Source organism: Acipenser ruthenus, chromosome 1 (assembly GCF_902713425.1).
Source record: "Acipenser ruthenus chromosome 1, fAciRut3.2 maternal haplotype, whole genome shotgun sequence".
Lineage (NCBI taxonomy): Eukaryota > Metazoa > Chordata > Actinopteri > Acipenseriformes > Acipenseridae > Acipenser > Acipenser ruthenus.
In genome coordinates, this window is record NC_081189.1 from 117063607 (window position 1) to 117080277 (window position 16671).

Consider the following 16671-nt stretch of genomic DNA (forward strand, 5'->3'; position numbering starts at 1 on the left):
TGTATTCCTATTTCAATCAAACAGTCGTGATTCAAAATTAAACATTTATCCGCTGTCTCCTTACCAGACACTTAAGCCCCTAAAAGCCTCTATTAAAAAATAAAAACATTTAAAAGGTCGGCCTAAAAGGCTCTCTTCTCCCTTTTGTTTAACCCTTGCACCCAAATCAATCAAAAACCCATAGCAACCAGCATACAGTAAACAGGACCAATCAGAAACAGTAGTGTCGACTGCTATGTGTTCTTAAATTACAGAAACAATAATGTTCCCATTGTCCTGTTGAATTGCAGTCTGATTACAGCACTATTGTTGTGGCTGCATTTTCACTTTTTGTATAAGTCCAGGCACCTGAACCACAAAATGATTATTAAACGACATAAATTCATTATTAAGGTTGTTATTAATGAACGTATATAATTTAATAATAAGATCATTATTAGTATACAAGTTAAATTGACCTAGAACTGCAGTTGCTGTGTTTCCACAGTGGTTAGTTGTATCAGTGCTGTCAATGCCTATCTTTACAGTAAGGTACAACCACTTCACATTAACCGTCAGCTTTTTTCCCAAAACTCTTGAGACAACCCAGTGTCTACAGATTTGTTTTCAAGAGCAGTAGCTCTTAAAATGTGTAATATAAACTTACCAGACTACTCTCAAGCTCAGGAGTGTAAGGAACCCGATTTTCAACAATGTTCCATACACACTGGTCTGGATTTTAAAATAAATATGAGTAACTATAGTCCTTCCTTTACGTCAATAAAAATGACTTAATTAACATAATTTAGACACTTTATGTTGAAAGTAAAATTTGAACATAATTGAATGAGAACATTTACTAAACCTATCCTAAGGAGTTACTCTATTTACACACTTTTCATTATTGTTTTATAGGTTTTTAAGTTTGTTTTTGTTAACTTAAGTAAGGACACTGCTGATTAAAATTAAAATAATAATAATAATAATAATAATAATAATAATAATAATAATAATAATAATAATAATAATAATATGGTCTTTGGTACAACAGTTATTTAACCCGTAAACTGAGCACCAACAAAAAAGAGAATACCCCATAATACAAAATAAAATAAAGGCCATTATATTTTCATTTCTACAGAACCCAAAGGTTGGAGGAAGTTTTAAAGTAACAAATATTGACTACAGAAGTATACATGAATGTAATACTTGTGTGTGTGTTTAGTTTCGTGTGAGGATAGCTGGTTATATAATAGACAGACAGTAGTTGTTTATGTAAGTTGTTTCCTTCCGATAAAGAAAGCCGTGCGGTGAAGTCTTTCCGCTGTGGACAGAAACACACCAGGTGCGAAGTACGGCTTCAGTTAAAATCAATGCAGGTATAAGATGAAGCAGTTATGTAATTGCTTTTTAATTACATTTATTTTCTTTTTTTAGGCTAGAACAATCAGCCTACTTCGCACCCTTACCCCTCCTTTTAGTTAAAAGTATTAGTCTATGAGCTCACACACACACACGCACACGCACGCACGCAGGTTTGCATTGCTATATTTGTGGGGACTTCTCATTGACTCTCACTATATTTTTATTTACTATTTCTAACTCCAGTCAGACAAAACTCCACACAGGTTGAAAGTTGACAACAAACTAATTTTTTTTTTTTTAAGGCATATGTAGTTCTTAAAAAGGTGGTGTTTTACAAAGTGTGGACGTCCCCACAACGTCGTTTTTTCAGGAGCTATAATCTTTGTGGGGACGTTTTCTCAAATTTTGTCTGCACATTGATAGTAATACATGCCCCCACACAGACATATTTTAAACTGCTCAAATAGCAGAACCAGTATATTTGGCTGCTTGGTTTTTAGCAAAACCTCTCAATGTGGATTGACAAAATACAGTCCTTAAGTAATCCGCAGAGAACTGGAACTAATGACGATTGCATTACCATATTCAACCTCTCACAAAGCTCAGTGCCAGGACTTTACTTAGTACTCGAGTTCTGCATAAATCTGTCAAGATTCAAAAACAGGGCAGTAAACCTGGACCGGTTGTCATTTTGGAGAAAATTATAGCTGTTTGTGGCTTTTCTTAACACTCAAATGGGGCAGGGGAGAAATTAACCAGTTTTGTACTTACTCGTACTGTGTTTAGCAATCAATATTTATTGATAACTTGGGTGTGCAGAATCGGTTTATGTGTGGACACCTTGCGCTCTCTTTTTATAAATAAAGGGGAAATGAAAAAAGAATGACGAAGCTACAATATATATGAATGTCATTATAATCATCTAACTATTTCCCATGATTGGATCACTTCACCAAGACTTAACTCGTTTAGTTACTTCTGGACTCGTGCATTGCTGATGCAGTACATTACTGGTTTTTAAACACACTGGAACCAAAGCAGACTAATGCAAACTAGTTCAAACCTGAACCAAGCTTGGTGTGATACTGTATATAGATGGACCATGTTTTACTGTTGTGGTCAGTTCTGGAGAAACCACTTTGCCAAAAATGGTTGGAGACTACCTTATGTGGATAGGGGTTTGATTAGAACAATCTATATATTTTTGTATTTATTATTATTATTTAGTACTGAAAATGAAAATGAATTATTGTACTATACAAAATAAGTTATTTATTGCACAGCTTCTGATTTTAATTCTGAGTTTGACAGCTGACTTTCTTTTTTCACCATATTTCCTAACTATAATGGTGGCATGTTTTCAAAGTGTTTACCCTTTAATTAACTCTCATTTTTTGAAAGGTGAAAAACACCTTTTAAAAAAAACAACTTTAAAAAAATGTGTGCATTACAATGTGCTGTAAACTACAGCCTCACAATCATGTTGTTTGGGCTAAATTAAAAACTGAAGTAAATGGTTGGAATTCCTGCCCCAATATGTTTGCAACGAATTAAGTGGGAAACACAATCACAACTGACTACAGCCTTCAATGGGTTAAGCTTTTATTCAGTCTAAATAGAGGCATAGAGGTAATAAACTTAATCAATGTAAAATTAGGCCAGCTAAAATGCATTAACCCTATATGACAAGCCGGGGTCCCAGACAGCACAATTGATCAAAATCCACGGAAACCTAGCCAAACCGTTTCAAGGTCATAATCCACTGAAACCCAGCCAAACCGTTTCAAGGTCATAATCCACTGAAACCCAGCCAAACCGTTTCAAGGTCATTTTCAGCTAGTGTGTCCAACAGACTGGACAAAAGCATGAATTAATAGCACACACCTAAAGAAGAATATGCAATCTGAGCAAGACCATGGGAACCATTCTAGCACACATTACTAGTAATGCTACTATGATGTTATCTGGACTTGCTAATTGTGTGCTGGATGCAATGCATTTGGTCAGAAACATATCCAGAAATATACTGTACTGTATATGTGATATATATTTAAAACACTGCACAGATGCTAATGTGGATTTGGATAAATAAATCATGATTTTTCTGAAAACATATAATCCAATAGCAATATTCGGATATATTTTTTCAGAAAACTGTGATCATGACTTTTTGTCTACAACTATTAAACAATAGTGCTGAATTTAGAAATACTAAATGTTTTTTTTTTGTTTACATGATTTTTCAAAAACAAATACTTTGATGAAAGTTTTCTAGAAAACATGAGAATTGTTGTTATTATGTGTTTATTTAGCAGATGCCTTTATCCAAGACAACTTACAGAGTGTGTGTGAACTCTGCATCAGCTGCAGAGTCACTTACAACAACTTCTCACCCGAAAGACAGAACACAAGGAGGTTAAGTGACTTGCTCAGGGTCACACAGTGAGTCAGTGGCTGAGCTGGGATTTGAATTGGGGACCTCCTGGTTACAAGCCATTTTCTTTAACCACTGGACCACACAGCCGCCTGTTGTGTGTGCTGCAACAAGATATTAACAAAAACACCTAGCCTGTGAATCATATGTACAATACTATTTTGTAAATATGCTAATGTCATTCAGTGTGTGGACATGAGTGCAACAATATCCTTCTACGTTGTTTTTTATTTTTATGATTATAGACTTTTCAGTTCTTGTGTTTGTAAATATATATATATATATATATATATATATATATATATATATATATATATATATATATATATATATATATATATATATATATATTTAATTCTTATTTTAGTTAAATGAACACTTGTATATAAAAAAATATCACTTGGTATATGAACAAGTAGTTATTCATATTAAATTATTCTTCATTATCACAGCCTGCAACAATTTTGTTTTCGACTTCCTCTGCTAAGCATAAGCAAAAAAACAAAACAGACAATAAATTAGCACTTTGCACACATCAAACACATATTTTATTTCAATTTTCGTTTCCCATTTTTTCTTGCAAACTCAAAACCTAATATTTAAACTCCTCAGCGCCTTGGAACAGCCACACCTGTTTTATAGCATCACAAATCAAGCACCCACTGTGCACCACAGCCTTGCAAGCATTTATAGATATAATTAGTAGCCTGCAGCTGAAGCCATTAGCTGGTCACCTGTATGGGTCTGATAGGGTTATAAATGTATTTCTTGCACAGTCGCTCACTAATTGATTGCACATTTTTCTGCTACAATAAAGCACTTGTTTCAGAATGCCATTTCCCTTTTCCAATTCCTAACCTGCCTAAAATCCTAACCTGCCTAAAACCTGCATAAAAATGCTTCTAATGAAATCTGCCTAACTAATCATTTAGCGTGTTGAGGGACATTATAAAGGAATACAAGTTGGGAGAAAAAAAAACTGTTAAACTACAAATGTACAGCTATGGCCAAAAGTTTTTCATCATCGAGTTAAGGATTGAATACATATATATATATATATATATATATATATATATAATTTACATATTTTATTTAACATCATGTAATCAAATAAACTACAAAATGATACCGCAAAAGTCTACCAGAAGCCATAATAGTAGTACAGTATTTCATGGTAGATTTCAAAATGCCACATTTTTCATCAGTTTTTTGTTAAGTATACGTAAAAAAAAAATATATATCAATATGTTAACGTATTATTATTCAGCAGGTGTCATTCCACTTTATGAAGCAGAATGAGCTCATTTTTTGGGGGTGATGCAAAGCTAGTGGCCTTAGCTGTACTGTATTACAGGGTATAACATTAATGTTTGCATTTTGCTAACAATTGTCACAGCATAGTGTTTAATGTAGAAACTATGATTTGATTAACCTATATATACCCCATCGGCATAAACCAGGGTTACATTTTATTAGAGCATTTTACAGCACCGGGGAATCTGCTTGCATTGCTTCTATTTCACAGATAACCACACAATACAGTGATAATAACTAGACCACTTATTCGATTATAGGCGATTATGAGACATGTTTAACATACTTAATTCAAAAGAAACAAAGAGCAAAGTGCGAGACTGAATCTTCATCTATGATTTTGCCAAATGTCTAAGAGACACAAATGGCAAAATCATAGATGAAGAAAAAAAATAGCAAATATATTAAATGATTACTTTTCACAAGTTTTTACAAAGGAGAACACGGACAACATGCCCCACATGTCGACCTGTTCCTATCCAATTTTAAATAACTTTAGCATAACAGAGGCAGAAGTGTTAAAGGGACTAGGAGCTCTTAAAATAAACAAATCCCCTGGGCCAGATGAGATCCTCCCAATAGTACTCAAAGAAATGAAAGAAGTTATTTACAAACCGCTAACCAAGATCATGCAACAGTCTGGAAAATAGCAAACGTAATACCGATCCACAAAAAGGGAGACAAAACCGAACCAGGTAACTACAGACCAGTAAGCCTGACTTCTATTATATGTAAACTTATGGAAACTATAATAAGATCCAAAATGGAAAATTACCTATATGGTAACAGTATCCTGGGAGACTGTCAGCATGGTTTTAGGAAAGGGAGATCATGTCTAACTAACCTACTTGACCTTTTTGAGGTTGCAACATTGAAAATGGATAACTGCAAATCATAAGACATGGTCTATTTAGATTTCCAGAAAGCTTTTGACAAAGTCCCGCATAAAAGATTAATTCTCAAACTGAACGCAGTAGGGATTCAAGGAAATGCATGCACATGGATTAGGGAGTGGTTAACAGGTAGAAAACAGAAAGTACTGATTAGAGGAGAAACCTCAAAATGGAGTGAAGTAACCAGTGGTGTACCACAGGGATCAGTATTAGGTCCTCTGCTCTTCATAATCTACATTACTGACTTAGATTCTGGTATAGTAAGCAAACTCGTTAAATTTGCAGACGACACAAAAATAGGAGGAGTGGCAAACACTGTTGAAGCAGCAAAGGTCATTCAAAATGATCTAGACAGCATTCAAAATTGGGCAGACACATGGCAAATGAAATTTAATAGAGAAAAGTGTAAAGTATTGCATGCGGGCAATAAAAATGTGCATTATAAATATCATATGGGAGATAGTGAAATTGAAGAAGGGAACTATGAAAAAGACCTAGGAGTTTATGTTGACTCAGAAATGTCTTCATCTAGACAATGTGGGGAAGCTATAAAAAAAGGCTAACAAGATGCTCGGATATATTGTGAGAAGTGTTGAATTTAAATCAAGGGAAGTAATGTTAAAACTCTACAATGCATTAGTAAGACCTCACCTAGAATATTGTGTTCAGTTCTGGTCACCTCGTTACAAAAAGGATATTGCTGCTCTAGAAAGAGTGCAAAGAAGAGCAACCAGAATTATCCCGGGTTTAAAAGGCATGTCGTATGCAGACAGGCTAAAAGAATTGAATCTATTCAGTCTTGAACAAAGAAGACTACGCGGCGATCTGATTCAAACATTCAAAATCCTAAAAGGTATAGACAATGTCAACCCGGGGGACTTCTTTGACTTGAAAAAAGAAAAAAGGACCAGGGGTCATAAATGGAGATTAGTTAAAGGGGCATTCAGAACAGAAAATAGGAGGCACTATTTTACACAGAGAATTGTGAGGGTCTGGAACCAACTCCCCACTAATGTTGTTGAAGCTGACACCCTGGGATCCTTCAAGAAGCTGCTTGATGAGATTCTGGGATCAATAAGCTACTAACAACCAAACGAGCAAGATGGGCTGAATGGCCTCCTCTCGTTTGTAAACTTTCCTATGTTCTTATGTTCTTACTGAAAAACAGGAACACACATTTCTTTAAACAGGAGCAGTCAATCTCATTGGATTTACAGCTGCTTTTTCTTCAGGCGATGTTTGCTAAAATGATAGGAAAAGAGTTGTGTCTCCATAATAATGCATTTAAAGGGGTCTTTAGGGTTTCCAGGGCATTTTCACATAAGCACAAGACTGAAGCCAGTCCCCATGTGGCTAATTTGATTCTGAAGCCCCCTCTACCCCATGCGGTGAATGTAATAATACAAAAACAAGATGAACTCTGAATAAAGACAGATTTGCGTAAATTGTTCTGTGTCTGCAACTTTTAAGGACTGCATACTGCTCTTTAGAAGGCTAATTTTACATGTAATAAAGTGAGTGCCAGTACCTGCTTTGCAATAATGTATTCATGCAAGGGCCTTTGCACACTCAATATACATGTGCACTCTGGAGCTGGATTAAAGAGGGCACAGGAAAATCCAATATTCCATTGCTTTCCTTTGTACCAAAACCAGTGTAGAAAAATAGACAGCAGTACATGTCATAATGAATGTATAAAATAGGGCCTTCTAATAACTCTCGCAACAGCTGAATAAATCACACGACAGGCTTAGGAGGCATAATTAGCATCCACCGATGTTAGCGAGATTATTCAGGTAGGGTAAACGTGCTTGATAAGATGAGTATATTATTATTATAATCACATTTAATATAATTGCTCTTAAAAGCACACCATACATGAAAAACTGTGCCTCTTTGTACAAAAGCCACAGTGCTACTTGATTTCAGCATTAGATCCCCATCTATTGTTAATTATTGTTCACACTTAGAGATAATTACACACGACAAGACCTGTTGGGGCTTTTCTGTAGTAAAGAATCAGCCAGTCAGTGTTTCTCTCTGAAATAAAATGTATGGAGTACTTTTGAATATTGCAACTACAGTACATAAATACAAGACATAATGTGAATTGATCTAAACTCTTGTGAGTCTAAATATCAGCAGAAGTATCTGACCACTACCACGAATGGTGTTTTACATATATTTATTTTTGTACAGACCCTCCCCTGCAGAGTAAGCTGTCTAATCTCCACAGTAAACGGGTCGATTTTAATTACCTAAACAATCTCAGTATTTAGATCCGCCATTGCCTCAATCAATTCAACAGCCCCCCCCATGGTGTGCATAACATATAAAGCAATGAAGTTGTATAATGTTTGCATTCTGCTTTCTATAAATCCTTTCAATCTCAGGATCTGACATAGATGCCATAAAATATGCCATAAAAGAAAAAGAACAAGCATCAGGGCTATTGCGAGTTTCTGAGCTATCAAATTATTAATGTATTTGCACGACATAAGGGTGTTCCCACTTCAGTAATAAGACATTGTATTACTGTTTATTGTCAAGTGTTTTAGGTAACTACAGCATTTATGTTGTACTTCTCAAGGACTGTGTAATGGTTAATTTAACTATATACATTTTGACAGCACATGTGTTATTGTAATATAAACTACAGCATAGACACAAGTGAATCAGCTTGCATAGTCAAGCATGACATATTGTTTTAATGAGTTCAAGGTTTCTTTGTGTTTCATTGTTACTAAAACCATTTCAAATGCCAAAATACTGTAACTATCTACACTTGTGTGTCTGGCCCATACTTTCTAAGGAAAATACCACTGTATAAGGTTATGACTGTGTAAGATCAATAGTACATTTGTAACAATACTGCGTGTCATTATTCTTTGCAAAGAACGACTAAGAAAAATACAAACAGACCTATTTCAGTACAGTCACTTTCAAGTGTATGCTTTAAAAGATAACTTATATTTAATAACCTCCTAATTTTACTTCATAGCCTTTACTTTTGGGAAAAGTGTATTCTATTTAGGCTAATTGTATTTTTTTAGCAATTTTTTCTTTAATTCCAGTAAAATAAGGCTGAATTTGACATTTATTTTGAATGTATTTTATTTTCAAATGGCTGTAAGCACTCAGAGAAAAGCAATTATTTGTTGTTCTAGAGAGAAAAATGTGAGAATAAACTTTACTAAAAACTCTTTCCAAGTTGATGCCCTCTTTTGGATGAATCCATCTTGTGGGAGATGTTAGTTAAAAGCCTCTCTTTAAGCTACACCCTGCTAGATCACTCTGAGAACTGTCTGGCGACAGCATAGACCAACACAGCCCATAATCAATACATTGTGCTGAGCTTTATGATAGTATCATTGCAACACAAGGGAAGTACTTCCACCATAATGTCTGCTGTGGTACTTATAAGGAAGGTGCAACACAATTCAGTTAGTTCAGTAGTCAAAATAATATAGGACTCATTAATTGTGCTTTCCCATATACTGTACTGCATACATTATTTGTATTGAATGTATACACAGGAGAAGACTGGAAAAAAATGCCATATTGCCATATTTTCAGTTTGTTTGTTTTTTTTTTCCACTGTTATGTGGCAGGCTTTTTCAGCTCATCAAAAGGATGGGAGATTTATTGACATTTTATAGCCATGGGAGGTCTGGTCTGAAAACATGTTTTTCATCACTGGTATTTATTTATTTATTTATTTATTTATTTATTTCAGGTCTACAGCATATTAAGCTAATTGCTCAATCCACTAAAGAATGGGTTGACTGGGACACCAGTTGACCCCTGTCTTAACCCATGCCCTCCACAGAACAAGCAGTGCACCCGCTAATCTTACATGACATGAATACCAGTAGAGGGCAATGCTCAACAGTGGTTAAAATGAAAATACACTGCCCCCTTACAGGAAAGGCATCAACAGTATACTATGGGTTTGCACATGTTACGAGTTATCAGCACAAGAAAAAAAAAATATGATTTCTTAACTCAGCCACCAAGTCTAGAATGCCGTTTAGTCTGAGAAGAAAGGTCTTGTATTCTTAAAAGTGCACTACCATAAAGGTGTTTACATATAAACATAATGTCCTGTTTTAATTTTGTGTACATCATTTTATTTCTGGTTATTTATTTATGTATTTGTATGTTGTTTTTACAGAATAACTGCATTTGTGTAGTAACACTGTTTTGTGTGGTTTTCAGTAGGCCTATTTAAAGTTGTCATTAAACACTCACAGTTTCAGCCCTCCATTTGCGACATTCTGCTGTCCCCAAGATAGCGGACAACAACGAGATAGCTATAACAGTTTACATAGATTTTTAAAAGGGTAGGGAATTGATTTTGTATGAATCAATAGTTCACTTCACTGCTTGTGTTTTCAGTACATTTTTTTTTTTTTTATGCGAATCTGATATTACATTCATGCTTGGCAAATCCAAACAAACTAATAAAATGTGTCGCAGTAAAGTGTCCTGTATAATCTAATTATAATTGTGCTTGAATTGCACAGAACATGCTGTACCTGCGTTTGTTTACAAGACAAAATTCTACCGATGCATGTATTTAAAAGTTTAGACAAAATATGCTTTAAAACAACTTGAAGAAACTGTAATGAAAAGAATGTACACGTGTCTAGAAAATGTAAGCAGCCTACCGATATGACATGTTAAAGCGGAATAAACCGAGACGCAATAAAGCAATGTGTCTTTCACGACGGATTGTTAATTTCACAAATAAACAATGTTAGGGAGAAACTTTTCAGAAATATATTTAAAAAAAAAAAAAAAACAACAACAACAAACGCCCAAATACAATTATTGGGCTATTCAGAGAGTTAATGTCTCATTTTAATTGTTTTAATAAAGCTATGTTGATAAATAAATAAGAGAAGGTTGCTATCTTTATCGTTCTTTTTTTCAACTGGGTATTGAAAGACGGTATTGAGAGTTCTTTAAATATTTCACACTTGAATATTGTGCAATTTGCAAATTTTAATTTACAAAAGGGGACTGGTTTATGTTGTTAAATTCAGACAGTAAAGGCATGGGGATATTTACCACGTCACCTTAGCAACGTGAATAGACACGGGCGAAATACTTTAAAGGAACACGGAACTCTTGTTTCTAGCACTACATTTGCCATTGAAAATGTGTGTCAATATGTATCCTTCAATCCTAAACCTACTCTACGTGTTTTAAGAATAATCGGGGCATCCCCTTCATAATAAACAACGCCATAAGACAATGGCACGTCTGATTTTTCTGAGCATGACACATATAAACAAACGGATGGTGCTTTATTGTTATTTTATTTAAAAGTAACACAAACAAATGCGCACAGCCATTCGGGTTGTCTAAAAAGTCAAACTTCAGAATCAGCATAGCCACAAACGTTTTTCCTTCCTGGCACATTTTTGGAACTGTCCAAACGAAACTGTATCCAGTACCGGTACCAGAACCGGTACCGCTCGTATAACTACAGAATACATTTGGACCAAACTACTGTCATTTAGACACCATTCCTTGTGACAGGTCTGCTGCATTTAAAAGACTATGACTATGATATCAATCTGGACATGTCTTGTTAGTTTTTAATCTCACACACGCGACTGAATACAGTAATGAGGGAGTCCAGAACTAGTGTACATTTCTGAATATGCTCATAATACTCTTCTATCCACCCCGCCTCTGCATTACGTACTTGTTTATGTATGTATTTATGTATGTACCTTTGGGCTGCCGTGTTTGAATCCAGTATCCCGGCACTTTGCATCCAGGACCGGACTGGTGTCATCCCGCTGGCCAACGGTTCCTCTTTCATGGTCAAAGCTCCCCGAGGGAGACTGTCCTGGATTGAGAACATCAACACACAAAAAAAAGACTTGTGGGTCTTCTTATTGCCAATTTCAACTAAATAAACCACCTCCCCACACAAAACAGGGTCACCTAAAATTAACAACGGCAGCAGCGAAATAACACAATTAAAGGATCTTCCCCAAAGTACAGAGAGAGAGAGCGACAGAGCGGCGTTCCTCCAAAGACGACTTCAGCTATTTCCCACTGGGTTTTCTTTTTAGTTCCCAAACCATGCGCTTGATTCAGTGCACGCAAGATCAAGCTAAGGGAAAAAAAAGACACAACAGCTAGATATGAAGCATCAGTCAAAGGACGCCGGTATAAACCGAGAGAGGCTGACTTCGCTATCTTCCAAAGAGGAAAGTCACACAACTTGTGTCAGAAGGGGCTTAACAACATACAGTACACGCACTGTGAAATGAAAAGAGGGATGAAACAGGCGTGTGCTTCAAAAGGGAGTACAATGACATGATTACCAAACAAGAAGCGGGGATGGACCTGGAAAACGAGCGTTCTCCCTCGGGGGTAGGGGGATTGGGTAGCTAGAAATCGCCTTCCTTCCCTCCCCGTCTCAATCTGCACCCTCTGTCCCAGAGGATCGCACCTTCTCCCGAGTTCGGAGGCTTACGGCTCCCAGGGGACCCACGTGGACTTGAGGAGGGCGGGGATTCGCCCATAAAAGGAGCGGCGATTTAAATGTTAAACCCGCCGCTACTCAACCATTGGTGGGAGACATGGATTGCGTCATTTTGAAAACCGCCGCACTCACCTCCCAAAACATTAGCCTGATATTTACTAGGAAGAGTAACACGGATAGAAAATAGGCTACAGCGTCTGTATCTCTGCATGGATCAGATTGCACGTTTGATTCCACTGCTGAGCTACAGTGTGCGCCAGTTGTGTGGTTTTAAAGCAACAGTATAGTACATTTCAACAATGTAAACGGGGTCTGTACAGAATGCCAATGCAATACAACTTGTATAAAGGATCACTTCTGCTAAGTGTATCATCACAGAGACATTCGCATACGACACAGCAGCAAACTCCATGTTCAGTGTGTCACATCTGTCAGTTTCATTAGCAACATCTGCAACAGTAAGGCTTTCTATATAGGCTTCTAATTATTGTTAATAAAAAGTCACTGATGCGGTCAGAATCTTTCCTTGTTTCCTTGCCCCCTTCCATGTAGTGTATGTGGCAGGACCGTCTTTTAAAACACTGTGACCTGATACTGTCTGTACTCAGAGACCAGTATCTCACAAGGAACATCTGTCAAACGGCATCGACAGTGTAAAGAAATGTATTCTATAAAAAACAAACACACACACACACAACAGCAACCTCGTTTTAATTAAGCAGTGACATCCATGACACAAAAGAATAAATAATAATAATAATAATAATAATAATAATAATAATAATAATAATAATAATAATAATAATAACAGTTACTATGCTCCAGTCACCTGTCTCCACAATGGATTAATACATTTTTGATGGTCTGTTATTGCCACTTAATATTAAAATACATTTCGTTTTTAATTTGAATACATCCGTGCACACATTCATTAAAAGCGTGTTTCATTCCGTCGTTTTGGGTGGTATGTACAGGAGGATAACGGGACGGGGGCGGGGGTCATCAAGCTCCCAAAATGTACTGCCTGTGGACGAAACAATGTTTTAAAAAACACGCAACAAAATTAACTGTTTTATATTTCAATTTGTCAGTTCCCCACTTTCATTACATAGTGAAAGTTAGATGTGTAGCCTCCTTGGTGGCATTGATAAGGAAATGGAAACGATGTAATCTATAATAGCCTAAACATAAATCATTACATCTATTAGGCCAATATTCTGACTTGTTTAATTATTTAGAGGGGAATGTATTTTACGGTAATTTCGTTTTCTGTGTGTGTGTTACAAAATATTATTATTATTATTATTATTATTATTATTATTATTATTATTATTATTATTATTATTGTTGTTGTTGTTGTTAATAATAATAATATCATCAACAACAACAACTCATACGTATATGCATACTGCCGCCCTGAAGAGTTAGCCTTTATCATTACATCCACCTTCAAAGGAAGACGAAATGTTTCGCCTTTGGTGCTGTTACACAGGCGAAATCCTTATTTAAATAGCACAACTCCAATGAAAACTATTAAGAGTTGGTGTAACCCAGTATGTTGTTACTGCGCATTTACTTGACTGAACTTTTAAAACTGTGTGTTGTGCAAAATAGCGAAAGCGTAGTTTTAAAACAAAAGGCCTGTATGATGTTCATATAGACTATTATACTATTCACAAGTTCCGAACCGTATGGTGTATATGTTTCAATACAGCTTTAAACCTCGGCTGTAGGGGTTTTATGTTCGCAGGTCTTTGTTGAAAAGTTACAGGTGATCATGTCTGTGTGTAATTTCATTACCTGCAGGCTGACTCCTTTATACTGCTATTGGAGAGTCAATTCACGTTTTCCTTTTTAAAACAACGGCTCTGTATTTACAGTGATCCAATACTTAAATGTAAGGCGTTTTAAACACATTTAAAATAGACGCAAGTGTAGATGAATATTGAAATCGCTTTCTGAAGCATCTTTACCTCGCATTGTATAAAACGTTATTTGAGAATAGGCACAAAAAAAAAAAGCGAAGTGTATACAGAGAAACTCAAACTATAACAGCAGCCCGTAGTGTTAAGAATATATGTTGGTAAATACAGATCCGGTAAATATGTAAAAATCCGTGTTAGTGTTTTTACCTTCGCTCAGGACCGCAAAAGAAACATACTAATAATTAAAAACATGTTTTGCTTAAAAACTTAAAATATTCTGCATATTTATTCAGTTATTTAATACAGTATATCAATTAGTCTTATAAAAAAAATCACAAATCCATTTAATATATATTCACAACAAAACAAACAATAAACATATTAAATATATTAATACATTTATTCGAGCTATTTTAGAATGTATAGGTGTAAAGATTAGCCAACATTTTTACAGATAACTAATACATAATTTATATAAACACATTGTCGACTAATTTGTTGATTATATATATATGGTTTATTTTATGTATTTATATTTTTAATCTGCTTGTCAGTGGTCTGTGTATCTGCATCAATCAAACTGTAGGCTATTCTGTAAAATGTATTGCATCCACCAAAGCGACAACTGGGGAGAATTGCTTCAAATGATATTACATTTGCAGCGTGTGTGCGTTTAATAGACGACAACACTACATTTTCTTGGAAGCGACGCGAGTTTGAATTGCGTTTACAGCGATTAACTCAGCAGCTTCATTTAAATAAAGCTAAGTGTTTAAGCCTTTACTATACCAAACCATAGCAGACAGTTTATTATATCGGTGGTTCGTAGAATTGACCAAATGACAGATACCTTTTAAGTTAGAATACCTCCATGCCGTTACGTTATACAATAATAATAATAATAATAATAATAATAATAATAATAATAATAATAATAATAATAATAATAATAATAATAATAATAATAAACAAAATGTGTATATTTTAACTATAATGTTAAAAATATCCTTTGTATTCACTTTTTTTTCTGTTCAATGAATTTTCAGTGCATAACGTTTCATTGTGAACAGTCATTTTATTTAGACTCGTGTTATGTTTAAAGGTTTTAAAATACTACTGCCCGTGTCATGTTGCTGAAGCATATCTTATGATCGAAGGAATATGTATTTTTACAGTTTTGCTAGCACCAATTAGCCTATGTTAATATTTCAATTGCGAGAAGGTGTCGAAAAAAACCCAAACCGCTTAATTCTCCAATATCAGAATGAATTGTAAGAAATAGCTGTGCTGCGGTGTTTGGGTTGCTAAACTTATACTTCAAATAACTGAGTTACTCGAGTGCAGTGAAACTATTATTATTTATTATTATTCCATCAGTCCATGAACACAAAGAACGATACATAAATGTAGATGTCATTTTACCTTCAAGGTTATTAAAAAAAAATCACAAAAGCAAGGAATTGCGATATTCCAAGCTGGATAACTCCCTCTACCGGTTGAAATTGGTAATAACACGCACATCTTTCTGTACCTTTTAATAGTTCTCTTCACACCTCTGACGACACTGACAAAGCGTAAAATAACAAACCTTTAAAAGGAGATGGTTATATTAGTATCAGTAGCAATTTGTATTCAGAGAGATGAAAAGGCGGGTATTGAGTATCGGAAAAAATAAATCCATATACAGGAATACTAAAAGAAAGAAAATTCATGAAATTAGAACTTGACAATGTATTTTTGTTACACAACATTTTCAGTCATTTTTTTTTTTTTTTAATAAAAAAAGAAATACAAAGAAAGAAATATCCCAAAATACCAAAGGTTACGTGCTCAGAACTCTGAAATCATTGCCATAGTAACCAAACAAATGGGCGTTCCCCCTCAACTCAACCCTTTACTATGTTAGCTGTCTGATCCAAAGGAATGGAAAACAAGCATCGGTGCCTGGAAATGCAGAACGTGCCGCTGCGTTAATGGAAGATTGGAACAGAATCTACGCAGAACACATAACTGTAATACACGTGATATCACAAGATATAGCATTTCACAAGGCAACGGGATGGAGTCACATGTTACTAACAGCTGCTATATACAACACTACCGGAAAAGTCAGAGTAGTTTTTGTACTTGTAATTAAAGAGAATATTATTCTCTTCAGTGCGCTTTCCTAAAATTTAATTTCAGTTGAATATCCTACTTTATGTTTTGTGTGTGATTCCCTATAGCTGGCTCTGCTTAGACCGCAGTATATAT

At 35.2% G+C, this 16671-nt stretch overlaps 1 protein-coding gene across 10 annotated transcripts in view; it reads right to left on the bottom strand.

The window, feature by feature from the left end:
• Window positions 1-12425, bottom strand: part of LOC117421412 (transcription factor COE3-like) — a 157803-nt gene extending 145378 nt beyond the window's left edge. For 8 of the 10 annotated variants that reach the window (XM_034035825.3, XM_034035823.3, XM_034035821.3 and 5 more), the window contains exon 1: window positions 11730-12320. In XM_034035825.3, the coding sequence (XP_033891716.1) occupies window positions 11730-11863 (134 nt within the window). In that variant the 5' untranslated portion in view covers window positions 11864-12320. The other 2 variants (XM_059034563.1, XM_059034584.1) reach the window with 2 other exon arrangements.
• Window positions 12426-16671: the final 4246 nt, after the last annotated feature.